This window comes from Bubalus bubalis, chromosome 19, assembly GCF_019923935.1.
Source record: "Bubalus bubalis isolate 160015118507 breed Murrah chromosome 19, NDDB_SH_1, whole genome shotgun sequence".
Classification (NCBI taxonomy): domain Eukaryota; kingdom Metazoa; phylum Chordata; class Mammalia; order Artiodactyla; family Bovidae; genus Bubalus; species Bubalus bubalis.
This window is the reverse complement of record NC_059175.1, coordinates 3,897,067-3,913,346: the sequence shown is the minus strand read 5'-3', so window position 1 is coordinate 3,913,346 and position 16,280 is coordinate 3,897,067. Positions and strand designations below refer to the sequence as shown.

General features: G+C 50.0%; 1 protein-coding gene across 1 annotated transcript in view; it reads left to right on the top strand.

The window, feature by feature from the left end:
• The window catches only part of SH3PXD2B (SH3 and PX domains 2B), a 124,258-nt gene extending 108,494 nt beyond the window's left edge, over positions 1–15,764 (top strand). Inside the window, exon 13 of the mRNA XM_025270848.3 lies at positions 9,319–15,764. Within this exon, the coding sequence (XP_025126633.3) occupies positions 9,319–10,917 (1,599 nt within the window). The 3' untranslated portion in view covers positions 10,918–15,764. The remainder of the gene's footprint in view (positions 1–9,318) is intronic.
• Positions 15,765–16,280: the final 516 nt, after the last annotated feature.

Genomic DNA, 16,280 nt, shown 5'->3' with positions numbered 1-16,280 from the left:
GCACAGTGCCTGGCACATGGTGGTTTTGCAATAAATGTTGTTAAATCAATGAAAATCCATCTCCCCACTAGCCTCCTGCTAATACCCAGAAAACCAGGGAATGTTTTCCTCTTCATTCTCGCCTCTAACCCTGTCTGGTCCACAGTAGGTACTCAGAGAGCCATTCCTTTGTGAACGCACATTTGAATGAGTGACAGGCACAGAGAGTGAACAGATGATTATGAGCCAGTGCATGAGTGTGGTGTGTGTCCTATGTGTCTTTTTTTTGGCCATGCTGGGGCTTCCCTATGCCACGTGGGCTTCTCTAGTTGCCATGTGTGGGCTTAGTTGCCCCACAGCATATGAGATCTTAGTTCCCCAACCAGAGACAGAACCCATGTCCCCTGCTTTGGAAAGCTGATCTTTTTTTTTTTTAAACTTCTTATTTTATATTGGGGTGTAACTGATGCTGAAGCTGGAGCTCCAGTACTTTGGCCACCTGATGCAAAGTGCTGACTCATTGGAAAAGACCCTGATGCTGGAAAAGATTGAGGGCAGGAGGAGAAGGGGGAGACAGAGGATGAGATGGTTGGATGGCATCACTGACTCCATGGACATGAGTCTGAGCAAACTGCGGGAGATGGTGAAGGACAGAGAAGCCTGGTGTGCTGCAGTCCATAGGGTCACAAAGAATAGAGTCAGACAGGACCGAGCACTGAACACCACCACAGCTGATGAACAAACAATGCTGTGACAGTTTCAGGTGAACAGTCAAGGGACTCAGCAGTACATATGCACGTATCCACTCTCCCCCAAACTTCCCTCCCATCCAGGCTTGGAAGGTGGATTCTTAACCACTAGACCACCAGGGAAGTCCCCTAAGGGTCTTCAGTCTCTTTTCTAGACCTCCGAAGCACCCACCATTTTTCCCCAGCTCCGACTCCGCCTGCCTCCCTCTGTCTTCCTCTCACGTCCCGGGACAGTGGCCCGGTGAGCCCTGGAGGAGCTGCTTACCGTGCCTCACCCAAGCTGCTCCAGAGACTTCTTACGCCCTGTGCTCTTCAGTCCATGCAGGCGTCAGAGGGGCTGTCTGAAGTGGTGTTTAAAGAACCTGAGTTGAAGCCTCTCAAACTTATTTTTATAAAATTCAAATCCCAATTCTCACAGAGAAACTGAGGGGACAGTAGAAATACCTCCAAGACTCTAAAAGGGTCTTTATCTGCTCCTATTATTTTTCTCCCAATCTGTTCTTACTAACTTCAAGTCCACAGAGCAAACTCTCCAGATATCCTGCTTGGGCTTCAAGATAAATTCTATGTCCAGTTCTCCCATTTTGCTGTTGCAAAACATGTACTGATATTCTGGTGTGAAACATACGCCTGTTTCTTAACATCGTTCCACATCAAGGGCTGTTCCTCCTTCCACTACTGATCAGCCTTATTTTCACTGCTTTCCTCTGAACCCCTGCCCCACCTCTCTTGCTCTCTCTGCCTTTTGTTGTTCAGTCACCAAGTCATGTCTGAGTCTCTGTGACCCCATGGACTGCAGCACGCTAGGCTTCCCTATCCCTCTCTGCCTTTAACCTAGCTCTTAGCCCACTACCTGCTTTCTCATGGAAAGCACTCAAGGCCGTTCTTTGAATGAAACTTGGCATATCAAAATCCAACTTATTCTTTATATCCCTGCCTCATCTGGGAAGCCTCCCTGGGTTCACAATGGTGTCCCTTCTCTACCCTTTTGGTAGTTTCTGTGGGTTTGTATGGGGTTCCCAAGTGGCTCAGTGGTAAAGAATCCGCCTGCCAACACAGGAGGCATGGGTTTGATCCCTGGGTTGGGAAGATCCCCTGGAGGAGGAAATGGCAACCCACTCCAGTATTCTTGCCTGAAACGTTCCATGGACGAGGAGCCTGGCAGGCTGCAGTCCATAGGGTTGCAAACACACACGTATGCACGATGGGTTCATACATTTCAGTCCTTAACTGAGGGCAGGCCCTTATTTGTGTCCAGAATGCTTTCTTGTTTTAATTCTATTTTGGGCTGTGCTAGGTCTTTGTTGTTGCACACGGGCTTTCTCTAGTTGCAGCAAGCAGGGAATCTTCACAGACCAGGGATCAAACCTGTGTCTCCTTCATTGGCAGGAGGATCCTTAACCGCTGGACCACCAGGGAAGTCCCATAATGCTTTCCTGGCATTATGATGAGTGAATGTTATCCTCCCCCATTCTTCAGGGATTGACTTTTGAATTCCGGTCGTCTTCCCTTGGCGTGCTGAACAGATTACTCCATTCTCTTCTTGCATTGACCGTTGCTAGCCAGGTGCTGCTATCACCTGTTCCTTGTTCTTTTTCATTAGCTGTCGTTCCTCTGATTTTCTCAGGAGCTCCTCACTGTCTTTAAACTGCTGGCATGTCTCTACAGCATGTCTAGGTACCTTTCTTTATTTTTACCCTGCTCAGCATATGGTGGATCTTTTCAATTATAGGACTAGGAGATCTACCTATAAAATTTTCCACTTGTACATAATTAAATACTGACTATCTTCACTCTTTTTATTCTTCCCCTCTGGAATGGTTATGAAACAGTATGAGAACTCCATGTCGCTTAACTTTCCTTTTTTTCATTTTCATCACTTTGTTCTGCATTCCTGGCGTATTCTGCTTCATCTTTTAGTCCATTAATTGTTTTCTTTTTAACAATTCAGTCTCTTTATTATTTTATTTCAGCAATTATCATTTTTATTTCCAAGAGCTCTTACCAATTCTTTTTCATAGTTACTTGTTCATGTTTCACAATAGCCTATTCTTTCATGATTTCTATACTGTTCTTTATCTAAGAATATTAAATGTGTTACTGTTCATGATCTCTTTCCTCAATGTTAAATCCTTTGCAGTGGTCTTGGTATTTATTTCAGTTCCTTTCATGGTGTTAGTACTTGGGCTGTACAAAAAGAGGCAACAGACAGTCAAAAGCCCAGCTGGGGAGTATCTCCAAGGGGCTGGTTGACTTCCAGTGGCTTCAGGGCCAGATTAGAGACTATGAGCAGTGTCATGTCTCTGACCCGAGCTTACCTTTCCACTGTTTCCACTTGTGAGCAATCACTTCGTTCTCTCCACCTGCTTTACAGAATCGGAGTAGAGGGCACAGAGGGGTCAACCAGCATGGTTGCTTCTGCCCTGGTATCGCAGGTAATCAATCCCCGGTGACTTGCCCCCGGACCTCACTAATCCCAGATTCTACCTCCTGGAAGCCTGGCAGGCCTTTTGCAGCAGAACTCCCTGTAGCATTCCTGGGCCACTGCCCCCACTTACAGCTTCCATCCATTAGTGATTCCTCACAATTCCTGGTCTACTAACTTCTTGTCTGCCTCCTTCTGAGCTTGGCTTTGTGTTCGTTTATTCATTTCCTGGCTTTATTGCACTAAAAGGAAACTGCTGTTCATTCCATCTCCCATCTTGAAACCAGAAGTCCGCTTTGCAAATTATAAAAGTGTTTTGCTTTTTTTCCCCAAGAGTGCTGAAAACCATGATAAAACCTTTTCCTTTAAGACGAGGAGTTTCCAGGATTTTGTGCAAACACACACCACTGAGCATGCCAGCTGACAGGGCATTTGCTGATAAGTAGCAGCACTCATTGGCTTAGAACGTTACAAAATCCACCAGGGAATCCCAGACATCGTGCTGATGCTGAGGGCTGACTGTGTGCCATAGGGAGTGAGTGGATCCCTGGGGTTTTCTGGGGAGCTGGGGAGTCTCCCTTCAAGGTCCCACCCCCACTTCAAGCAGACCCATTCCCCTTTCTTGTTTCTGGCTTTTATCCTGTCTGCTTTTGCTCAAGCTGAGCCAATAAATAGCTCACATACCCAGCATTCTTTTCCAGAAGCACAGATGTAACCCATCCTTGAAACTTCTCTGCTTTATTGTTCTATGATGTTGGCATAGGTTCTGCCAGTGGTGACTTGAAGGACTCAGGTGAGAAATAGTTGTCCCTAAAGTTTTTGGTTTAACCAGGTAGTCTTCTCTTAACATGATAAACACTGTTATCCTTTGTTTTCTTCTCTTTCAGTTTTGCTTCCTGGTTCAATTCACCACCATCTTAGTGTTCAGAATTCATTAATGGAAGCACAGCAGTCTAGCAGTATAGCTATAGGAATAGCTTAGTTCTTTGTGCGGTCTATGTATCTTCAAGACATGTTTAACTAGTGATGATATGATGATACAGGCACTTATCTGTGCCAGATCCCTTATATCCTTGATAACTAATCTTCACAGAAGTCCCAAGAGGTTGATGATATGTTTAGCCCATGTTATACATGTGTTTGAGACAAAGAGAGGTTAGGTAAATGTCCAAGGTTACATATCTAGGAAGTGGTGGAGCTGGGATTTGAGCTTAGATCTCTCCTGTTTTAAAGTCCATGCTCTTTTCTTTCATCTCCATTCTTGTGATTTTGCATTTGCTTTTACAAGCCAACCTTGGAGATACTGCAGGTTCAGTTCCAGATTACCACTATAAAGCCAAATTACAATAAAGTGAGTCACGTGAATGTTTTGATTTCCCAGTGTATATAAAAATTGTGTTGGAATTCCCTGGTGCTCCAGTGGTTAGGGCTGTATGCTTCCACTTCAGGGGTTCAGTCCCTAGTCAGGGAACTAAGATTCCACATGCCAAACAGCAGAGCCAAAAAAAAATGTTATGTTGACACTACACTATAGTCCATTAAGCATTATATCTAAAAAAAATGTGCAGACTTTAACTTTAAAAATACTTAATTGCTTAAAATAATGTTACCAGCCATCTGAAACTTCACTGAGTCATAATCTTCTTGTAACAATGACCTCAAAGTTCACTGATCACAGATCACCATTACTCAAATGATAACAATGAAAGAGTTTGAAATATGATGTTGTTCAGTCACTAAGTCCTGTCAGATTCTTTGCAGCCCCATGGACTTCAGCCCCCCAGGCTCCTCCATCCTTCACTATCTCCCTGAGTTTGCTCAAATTCATGTCCATTGAGTCAATGATGCTATCTAACTATCTCATCCTCTGCTGTCCCCTTCTCCTTTTGCCTTCCATCTTTACCAGCATCAGGAATTAGCTATTGGCATCAGAAGGCCATAGCATTGGAGCCTCACTTTCAGCATCAGTCCTTCCAATGAATATTCAGGGTGATTTCCTTTCGGATAGACTGGTTTGACCTTCTTGCAGTCCAAGCAATTCTGAAGATCCTCTCCAGCACCACAATTTGAAAGCACCAATTCCTTAGCACTCAGTCTTCTTTATGGTCCAACTCTCACATCTGTACATGACTACTGGAAAAACCATGGCTTTTACTATGTGGACCTTTGTTAGCAAAGTGATGTCTCTGCTTTTTAATATGCTGTCTAAGTTTGTCATAGCTTTCTTTCCAAAGAACATACGTCTTTTAATTTCATGGCTGCAGTCACCATCTGCGGTGATTTTGGAGCCCAAGAGAAGAAAATCTGTCACTGTGTCCATTTGTTCTGTGTTTGCCATGAAATGATGGGACTGGATGCCATCATCTTAGTTTTTTGAATGTTGAATTTTAATCAGCTTTTTCACTCTCCTCTTTCACCCTCATCAAGAAACTCTTTAGTTCCTCTTCACTTTCTGCCATTAGAGTGGTATCATCTACATACCTGAGGTTGTTGATATCTCTCCCAGCAATCTTGATTCCAGCTTGTGCTTCATCTAGCTCAGCATTTTGCATGATGTACTCTGCATATAAATTAAATAAGCAGGGTGACAGTATACAACCTTGTCATACTCCTTTCCCAATTTTGTACCAGTCAGTTGTCCCATATTCAGTTTTAACTGTTGCTTCTGACCTGCATACAGATTTCTCAGGAAACAGGTAAGGTGGTCTGGTGTTCCCATCTCTTTAAGAATTTTCCAGTTTGTTGTGATCCACACAGTCCAAGGCTTCCCTGATGGCTCACTGGGTAAATAATCCACCTGTAATGCAGGAGACACAGGAGTCATGGGTTCGAACCCTGGGTCAGGAAGATCCCTTGGAGGAGGAAATGGCAACCCAGTCCAGTATCCTTCCTGAAAACTCTCATGGACAGAGAAGCCTGGTGGACTACAGTCCAAAGGGTGGCAGAGAGGCAGACAGGACTGAGGAACTAAACACAGGCACACACAAGTGCACAGTTGAAGACTTTAGCATAATCATTGAAAAAGAAGTAGGTGTTTTTCTGGAATTCCCTAGCTTTCCCTGTGATCCAAGGAGTGTTGGCAAATTGATATTTGGTTCTTCTGCCTTTTGTAAACCCAGCTTGTACATCTGGAAGTTCTCACATACAGATGAAGCCTAGCTTGAAGGATTTTGAGCATAACCTTGCTAGCATCTGAGATAAGTGCAATTGCACAGTAGTTTGAACATTCTTTGGCATTGCCCTTCTTTGGGATTGGAATGAAAACTGACCTTTTCCAGTCCTGTAGTGAGAATGACCAAAATGTGACAGGAAGATATGAAGGGAGCAACTGCTGTTGAAAAAATGGCACCAATAGACTTGCTCGATGCAGGGTTGCCACAGACCTTCAATTTGGTTAAAAAAAAAAAAATGCAGTATCTCTAGAGCACAGTTGAGTGAAGCACAAGAAAACAAGGTATGTCTGTATTCACAGTAGCCCGTAGCTTCTCTCTAGTTAATGAAAACTACCATACGTGATGATTAAGAACACAGATACACAGGGACTTCCCTGGTGGTCCGGGGGGCCTGGGTTCCACCCCTGGTCAGGGAACTAGACCCCACAGGCCGCAACTAAGAGTTCACATGCTGCATCCTGCACGCCACAACTAAGACTCAGTGCAGTCAAATAAATAAATAAAAGTAAATTCTAAAAAAGGATAAAGTAAAATTACCTTTTAACAACAACAAAATTAAAAAGAACAAAAATGTTTAGAGCTTCCACCACGGTACATGGTAGAGTGTAAGCTCAGCAAACCCTCCCTGATGTATTAGTTTGATTACTGTTCTGTTTTCATTCACTTATGTACATACTTAGAGTTTAAATTTATGGATGTGCCAGTAATGACTTGTACACCAAGCATCACCTGGAATCATCACCAGAGCTAGCATGTGTTGGTAAGACACTGGCCGCCTGCACATAAGAGACTTCCATTTCTCATTACCCTTTCCTGGAGAGACTCCAATGGGACGTGTTAAATATCTGCCTGCCACGTGCCTGCTGCACTCCCAGGCTCTCCCCTGAAGTTTAATGACTAGTAGGTAGCATTTTCCCTCCTTTACCAAGCGCTGCCACACATATTCCCTTCTGTGGTCATCATGGAAACCTGCGCGTGGGCGTGATTGTTCTTCCCCTCCTCTGTTTTGTGGTATGGCCTCTCAGGCCTGGGCCCGACCGGGGCTGTTCAGGCGGCCAGAACCGAGCCCGGCCTCTGCCCCTGCGCTGGGTGGGTGGCTGCCCTTCCTCTGTGGTCTGGGCAGCAGAGTGCAACAGCAGAACTGCACCCACAGCCTTCTGCCTCGGTGGTTTCTCACCTCAGGCACCATTTCCCTCCCCCCGCCCCAAGCAGCGTCCACTTTCCAGGGCAGGGATGGATTGTGGTAAAGACTCGGGCTCTGGAGGCTGCTCCCCAGCCTTTGACTCCCACCTCCACCCCTGACATTCTGTGTGAGCCTCTGTGAGTTCTTCAGCTCTCATGGGGCTCAGCTCTGCAAGTGTACAATGGCGTGAAAATCCCTGTCTTCTCGGGTGGTTGTAATTAGTCAGCTCTCCTGTGCACAGAGCCTGCTGACGTATTGCTGTGTATTCGTTTGCCCTGGCTACCCTCACCAAAGACCACAGACTGGTTGGTTTAAACAGCAGAGGTGTATTTTCTCGTATTCTTAAGGCTGGATGTTCAAGGTCAAGGTGTCAGATTTAGCCTCTCCTTGGTTCACAGCCGGTCACTTCCCTGGGTTCACACGTGGTCTCCCCTCATGCTGGATGTTCTGTGTCCTAATCTCCCCTTAAAAGGATAACAATTCACAACCCCGCCCCAACGACCCTGTTTTAACCTAATTACCTCTTTAAAAGCTCTGTTTTCAAATATAGTCATGGTCTAAGGTAGGGAGATTAGGGCTTAGTGTGTGAATGTAGGGGTTGGGGCGCCTGAATGCAGTCCATAATATGGAGCATGTACACCTTTCACCCGTGTGAATTCAGCCACATGGTTCTAAACAAAAAGGAGACAGGAAATGTAAGATCTTAAATAATATGAGTGATTCTACCCACCATTCCACTCAATGAGCCTGTGTCCCAGAGGGAGAGAGAGATGAGAGGGGAGTCTGTTAAACTTCCATCAGCATCAGTTCCCCTGTATCCAAACATGAGCGGGTGTGACTCCCACAGTTAAGGATGCACGTTTTTCATACACCATGCCTGTAAACACCAGCCAGCGTCTTTGTCAGGTGCTCAACCAAAGGAGCAATGATCAAGGCTAGTTTGGGCTGTACTGGGGGTTTGTCTTGAACCACTTCAGAATTTTAGCAGACACTGCTGGTGGCCTGCCCTGCATCCCCGCCCCCTGACTGCTTCCCACCCACTATGCTCGCCTGAGCACACCACCCCGAAAGGGGAGAGGTTAATGTCCAGGCAGTGGGGGGACTAGGAGTCAGGAGGTCAGTGTCCCCACCCCGTGTCTGATTCTGCACTGTCTCTCATAGGGTCCTGTTGAATTAAGCCCCGCTGGCCTAGAGCCTTCGGAGAAGGCAATGGCACCCCACTCCCGTACTTTTGCCTGGAAAATCCCATGGATGGAGGAGCCTGATAGGCTGCAGTCCATGGGGTCGCTAAGAGTCAGACACGACTGAGCGACTTCACTTTCACTTTTCACTTTCCTGCATTGGAGAAGGAAATGGCAACCCACTCCAGTGTTCTTGCCTGGAGAACCCCAGGGACGGGGGAGCCTGGTGGGCTGCCGTCTATGGGGTCGCACAGAGTCGGACACGACTGAAGTGACTTAGTAGTAGTAGTAGGCCTAGAGCCTTAACCTGTTCCTAATTGGCCCTCCCTTTCCTCACTTCCGCTTCCTGGAACCATCTCTCAAATTACCTACCTACACCAGAGTTCATGTCTCAAGGACTGCTTTTTTGAGGAATCCTAAAGTAGACAAGCACCTACCCCTGTGTAAGATGTTTCTTATACACAGCAGTCTCCATAGATGGTCCGCCTGGTAGATACAGTCTGGGAACCTGCCGAATGTAAAGTCTCTGATTGTAGAGCCTCAGTTGCACGTGGGCTCTCCCAGCCCACCCTGGCCCCTGGCCCTGCCTCCATTCTTACTCAGAGCTTTCCTCTGCCCTCCCTTTCAGGTGATCGAGAAGAACTTAAGCGGCTGGTGGTACATTCAGATCGAAGATAAGGAGGGATGGGCCCCAGCGACCTTCATTGACAAGTATAAGAAGACTAGCAATGCCTCAAGACCCAACTTCCTGGCTCCGTTGCCCAACGAGGTGGCACAGCTCCGGCTGGGGGACACAGCAGCAGTGGAAAACAGCTCGGGCAGTGAAGCCAGCGGCCCCTCCCGGCCCCTGCCCGACGCCCCGCATGGCGCAGGGGACTCCGGGACGCCGTGGGCCAAAGACTGGAAGGGTGGTAAGGAGGTGCTGAGGAAGGCGTCTTCAGACACGTCTTCATGTGCAGGCTACGAGGAGATCTCAGACCCCGACCTGGAGGAGAAACCCAGTCTCCCTCCCCGGAAAGAATCCATCATCAAGTCAGAAGGGGAACTGCAGGAGCGGCAGAGGATGGAGCAGTTCAGGGGTTCCTCACCCAAGCCACCTGGCATGATCTTGCCAATGATCCCAGCCAAACACGCCCCGCCAGCCCGGGACAGCAGGAAAGCGGAGCCCAAACCTGAGAAAAGCAAGTTGTTCCAGCTGAAAAATGAGACGGGGCTGGAGTGCGGCCACAGAGTGCTGGCCAAGGAGGTGAAGAAGCCCAGCCTGCGACCTATCTCCAAATCCAAAGCTGGTCCACCGGAGGAGAAGCCGGAAGCCGTTCCCCAGAACCTTTTCTTGAAGTCCAAACCTCAGGTTAGGCCAAAACCAGCTCCTTCCCCCAGGACAGAGCCACCTCAGGGCGAAGACCAAGTGGACATCTGTAACCTCCGGAGCAAGCTCAGGCCTGCCAAGTCCCAGGAGAAGGCCTCTGTAGATGGAGAGAGCAGCCACCAGGCGGGAGGAGGCCAGGATGGGGCCTTCAGTCGTGGCTTCCCTCCAGGGGAGGGGCCTGGCCGTGCCCAGGACAGGACGAGCAAGCAGGAGGGGCCCAGCCCAAAGGAGGCGCCCTGCAGAGCCCCTCCAAGGCCAGCCAAGACCACCGATCCTGTGCCTAAGGCCACGCCAGTCCCTCTCCAAGAGGCATCCCTCCAGAGACCTATGGTCCCGCCTCGGAGGCCACCACCCCCCAAGAAAACCTCCTCATCGTCTAGGCCCCTTCCAGAGGTCAGAGGTCCACTTCCAGAGGTCAGAGGGCCCCTTCCAGAGGTCAGAGGGCCCCTTCCAGAGGTCAGAGGGCCGCAGCGGGAGAGCAGCGAAGGCAAGGCAGCTCCTGCCCCAGGCCGGGCCCTGCTTGTTCCCCCGAAAGCCAAACCTTTTCTCTCCAACTCCTCAGGGGGCCAGGATGACATGCGAGGCAAAGGTGGGCTGGGGCCACGGATGATGGGCAAGACGGGAGAAAACAAGGAGAAAGTAGCTGCAGGCCCCTTCCCCAGCACCGACGGCCCGAAGGACTTGTACGTGGCCGTGGCCAACTTTGAAGGAGACCAAGATACCAGCAGCTTCCAGGAGGGGACGGTGTTCGAGGTCCGGGAAAAGAACAGCAGCGGCTGGTGGTTCTGCCAGGTCCAGAGTGGGGCCCCGTCCTGGGAAGGGTGGATTCCTTCCAACTATCTCAGAAAGAAGCCCTAGCCGCCTCCTCTCCTGCCTGGAGGTCTTGCGCGTCCCTGCTGGCTTTACCCACATATTTAATATGCCTCTTAATTTATCATCCTCCACGCAACGTCAAAGGAAGGAAGAATGGAATACTGTGGTTTCTTTCCGGGGTGGAGAGTGATCCCTCCCATCATAGCATCCCCTGGAGGCTTCGAGGCCACACCCCTTTCTCTTGACTTAACATCCCTGCCTTAAGGCCAGTGGCATTGCCGCCCAGCAGCTTGCTGCCCACCCAGCAGTGGGACCCTGACTCTCTGAGGCTTCCGGGACCAGAACCCATCATCTGGAGAAACTGCAGAAAGGGTTTCTCGTTGCTCGGATCAGAGTCCTAAGAATGTCCCCAGCTTCCTACCCAGTTCATTCATGTCCAGCGACTTGATTCACTCGCTTCCCAAATGCCTGGTCCCAGAAAGAACTTTCTTGTGTAGAAGTCGGCTCTGTTGCTGATCCCAGGGAGGTGTCCTCTTGCCCAAGGCCTCAGGTCCCCGGGCCTCTCAGGTTCAAGCAGATGCAGCTGCCCCAGGCATGGGGCCTGGAGGCCCGCCCAGCCGTCCTCCCTTCTGTGCTGGGACCGTGATCAGTTCTAGAGGAGTGCGGCCAGCTGCAAGCATGCTTCACTTTCCTGCTGCAGACTCTGGTCCAATCCAATGCATTTAAACAAGAATCCCCAGTCTGCTTTTGGGGGGGCCTTTCACTTCTGCCTCCCTAGTGCAAGAATCTCAAAGTTCGTTTGAGAAAGGGGACCCTTCACAGGCCATGCCCCCCTGGGAACTCCTCTTTGCTGAGTAGCTAATTGGTGCCAAACGCTGTACTTGGCACTTTCCCTTCATGGGGAGCCCTCACAATAGCCCTCTCTGATCCAGTGTACCTGTTTTATAGATGAGGAAACGGGTTCGGTGTGCCCAAGGGCACACTAGCTGGGAAGAGGAGGGAAGGGGGTGTGAGTCTAGGCTGGCCTGACTTCCATGCCTGTGCCCTGTGAGAGCCAACCAGGCGGGGGAGAGGGAGATACTGGCGGGCTGCCATGGGTGTGCATCAGGGGGCCACGTGGCTGCTCCCGCTCCCACCACCCCTCCAACCCCTTGTGGCATCTGCTAAAGGCTGCCCTGAACCCCCACAGCTGCACCACCCAGGGGCTGCCCAGCACCCTGGTGTTGCCACGGAGCCCTGCTTCCTGCTCTTGTGCTTGTGACCCCCGGGGGATAGAGCTTATGAAGCAAGGGGAGCCAAGGTGGTCTCACATGCCAGTCCCAAGGGGCCCCAGTGGCTCAAGGGCCAGCGGCTGGATCTCCAGCAGACTGAGCAGAGTCAAGCAGTAGCCCCATAGAGGGGCCCAGGGGCCAGGCAGAACCTTCTGTCTCTCTCTGCTGCTGCTTCCTGCTGCTCGCTGGTTCTCGAAGAGTAGTTTTCTTCCTTTTCTTTTTTTTCCACGCACTCTCCCTCTCTGTGGTCTCGTGGGAAAGAACCCAGGGCAGCCCTTGCACCCATTTGACTGATGTGGTTCACTGAGGCACACAGAGGCACAGTTACACTACAGAACAAGAATCAGGACCCAGGGTTTCTGGCTCCTAGCCCACAGCCTGTGGCCCAGGTTGCCTGGGCTGGGGTGGGGCTGGGGAACGACGTGAGAGGGCAGCACACGCCCTATCCCCCCCTTCCCTGCAGGACAGGAAGTAGCCCCGTCCTGCCCCAGAGGCTCTGACTCAGAGCCGTCATCTGCTGCCATGCTCTTGTGGCTTCCTGGGGGCTGCTCGCAGTGCCAAGGACTGATGTGCAGACAGTCCTCTACGCTCTCCCCCGACTCCCGTCCCGCCCTCCCCCCGCCTCATTGCCACTTGGGCTGTGGACGCTGCTGCAGGAGAAGGAGCCTCCCCTGATCCACAGTAGCATCTTTATTCCTTCCTTCAGCAGGTCTGTACATCCCACACCCCAGAGTCTGGGGCAGGGCTCCAAGGTTCCCTTGCAGCACCCGCTTGCCCCTTGGCCCTGTGCCCAGAACTTTGCGGGGGTCAGTAGCAGCCAGAGGCAGGAGAGAGAATGGGAGAGGGCCACCCACCCTCCAAGGTCACCTCATCTTGGGGGAGGCCCCGTAGCATGTTTCCCTGTTTTTGACCCACGTTGGTTTAAACACCATTTGTGAAGCTGTTATGTAGGATTTGACTACCTTTCAAAAGACAGAATTCTCAATTTTTTTTCCAATTCTTTCTCTGCCTTCATGAAACTTTTCTACAATTTTGTGAGCGCCTACTATGTGCCAGGCGCTGAGTAAAGACCAGGCTGTGGGTGGCTCCATGCCTGGCTGTGAAGAGCTTAGGTTCTTGTGTGCGGTTTCCACTGAAGGGGTTTGTCTTTGACCTCATCTCCTCCTCTGAGGGGTCAGCTAGGTGGGAAGGACAGCTTCTCCCTTTTCCAGGGCAGAAAGTTTTCCCTGCACTTGAAAGAATTCGCCTTTTTACTATTATTCTGACATGAACTGAAGGCACTAAAGCCACACTCCTCTCTCTCCATCATTCTTTCTTGAGGATGTCTTTGTAGCCTGAGTCTCGTCTCTCCAGCTCTTCCTATCCCAGTGACGGCCCTTGCCCAGGCAGCTGCAAGGGGTGGTCCCGGTGGGCGGGGCGCTCCCTCGCTGTCCTCCCCTGGGGACCTGGGTTTACACCATCCAGGACTGTAGCCACCACGCTGTGAGCCTTTGCTGGAACAAATGCACACTTCCTGGACCTGGAGTCACCACCGTGGCACATGTCCTAGGAATGGCGTGGGGCCATAGGAGTATCTGCCGTGCCGAGCGCCGGGCAGGTTACCGGTGCTCAGCACTCCCTCCTTTAACATCCTCCTCGCTTCAAGCCTGTGAGGTGCATAGGGTCAGCCCCAATCTGCAGTGAGAACATTGGGGTTCAGAGGATGAAGTCACATGCCCAGCGTCATCCAAACAGTGACCAAGCCAAGACTTGAATCCGGGAATTTTTTTCTCCCCAGGGCCCATGACCTTTCCTCTGCCATCAGTGGTGAAATGATGATGCTTTCAGGGAAGCAGTGACCCTCCCTCTTAATTTAGATTTTTTCCTCCCCGGCCCCACAATCACACATGTCAGTAGGTCACAGGCCAAATGCCAGTCCAAAAAAGGCAGGTATCCTTGGGATGGCTATCTTATCTTAAATCTTAGGGTAAGACGACAGCTCGTGGTAACACTAAATCTTTGGGGAAAACTGAGTTTTAGAATCTAAAATAAGCCTTTGCTCAAGTTTTTTACTCTGAATTTATTTGCCATTTGATGGATTTATGTCCTAGTCTCAGGATGAGACTTGGGGAGAGCTGGGTTGCAGCTGGAGCCCTGCCAGGCTTCCAGGAGGTGTGTTAGGCGTCCTCCACAAAGCCTCTCCCTGTGATTGGTTTCTTAGGCCAAGTTCTTGGCATTAAAACATTTCTGGGCACACTGGGGATTTCCTCATCAAATAGACTGTAGGAAAACAAATTTGCCACATTCAAGGACCAGTGCCAAATCTCCCCAAAGTTTGGAAGGCCCTCTGCTTAGGCTGAGAGATGGGACAGTCTAGTACTTATTCAGTTTGTACTGAGTGGGATGGAGAAGAAATGGCTCCTGCCCTCAAATAGCTGGCAAGTCAACATCAAGAACAGGCGCGTGCGTGGCCCGGTTCAGCTCCCATCCTCTGTTTCTGAGTCTCGGGCTGCTCTCTGGGAGGTCTCGCCCTTCACTTTGGGCTGTGACATTGGACACAAAACAGCCTGAGTCACGTGTGGCAGTCTTGTCCCCTCCTTGATTTTCCAGGCCCACCCTTCAGGGCTTCTGCTGCAAACAGCCATATATGCCATAGACCAAAGATGACCTGTCGTCAGACCGTGGGGCCTGAAAGAGGAGGAGACTGGCTGGCACTGAGGCCTGAGGGTGCGGAGAGCCCTCCCGTGGCCTGCAGAAATTGCTCCTGACTCGGCTAAGCTTCTCACGTCCAAATGCCCCTCAGCCCCTGAAGATCACAGAGCTGTGGAGCTGCAGGGTTAAACCGAATGGGCTCCAGAGTGGTCCAACCCCAGATTGTACCATCCAGCCCCTGGGGGTAATATCTGCTTTCTGGTGCTACCTTGCCAAGTTCTCAAGCCACCCCTTGTGTGCCAGCATCCTACCTTCTCTGCCACTTCTGTCTATACTCCAAAGTCAGCCTTTTTGGCTCCACTTGGGGACAAGGGACTCAACGTCTGTTGTCCTTAAAGAGACCAAACCCAGTGCCACAGCCGGCATCCTTCACTTCCGGGTCTTTATAAACATACAAAAGGAGGTGCCCCTGCCAGGCTTATTACAGCAATAAGCAATCCTAACACAACTGAAGGTGTCCATATTTTATCCCAGTGTGTGCCTGTCTATGCCACTGTGCCCAAGAAATTGTTCATAGCCACGCCCCCTTCATTCTCGGGATGGTACCACAATGGTCACCTCGGCTACAACCCACATTTCCTGCTTCAGGAAGCCACCAAGTGACTAGGCTGTTCCTGGCATGCCTCCAGAACAGTGGGCACTGACAGCCTTGCCCACCGCCTGGTGTCTGCTCCCAGGATGCTGCTGGAGGTCTCAGTATCTCAGCACTCCTCGTACCTGTGGCAAGCTGACAAATTCTGGTGGTGGTCTTTGTTTCCTTATAACACACACACAGAAAAATACATGAGCATATATAATGTGAGGGGGAGGGGTGATGAACAATGAGTTAGCTGTAGCATGTATAAACTATATACTTTACCATTAGACTTTTCTTTCTTTTTTTTTTTTAATAAAAAAGAGTGCTTGACTGGTTTCAAGCTTCATTGTGAAGATGTGTCTATGGATTTTATTTGGCTGAAGAAAGGGTGAGTAGCTTTGTGCCCTCACGTCTTGGCCTGGATTCGAAGATCAGAAAGCAGAAGCCTGTGTGAGCTCGATTTGGGCATTGCTCAGAAATAGGGATGACTTCTCTCTGGGCTCTTGTGCACTTTGATTCTTTTAACTGCAGTATTCAGAAACCAAGAGCAAGCTTCCTTGTATTTGCTGGGTCTCCTCCATCTTGGCCCAGTGTCTAAAGATGGAAAACTTTATGTGTTCAGAGAGCTTGGACCTCTCTCTGGCATTGCCTGCTGATGGACAGGGAGGTGGTGGATGTAGCCAGGGTTAGGACTGCCCAGGCCGCTTGCTCCTGGGAGGTGGAGAGCATTGCCTGTTGGACTTTCCAAAGGGCTGAGCTAAGGAAAAGCCAACCACCAGTGTGGAGCCTCCTTGGTCCCAGGTGAATCTTTAAACAAAAGGACGTGACCACCCACCTTCCTAAGAACAGAAGAATGGAACCAAGCAGAT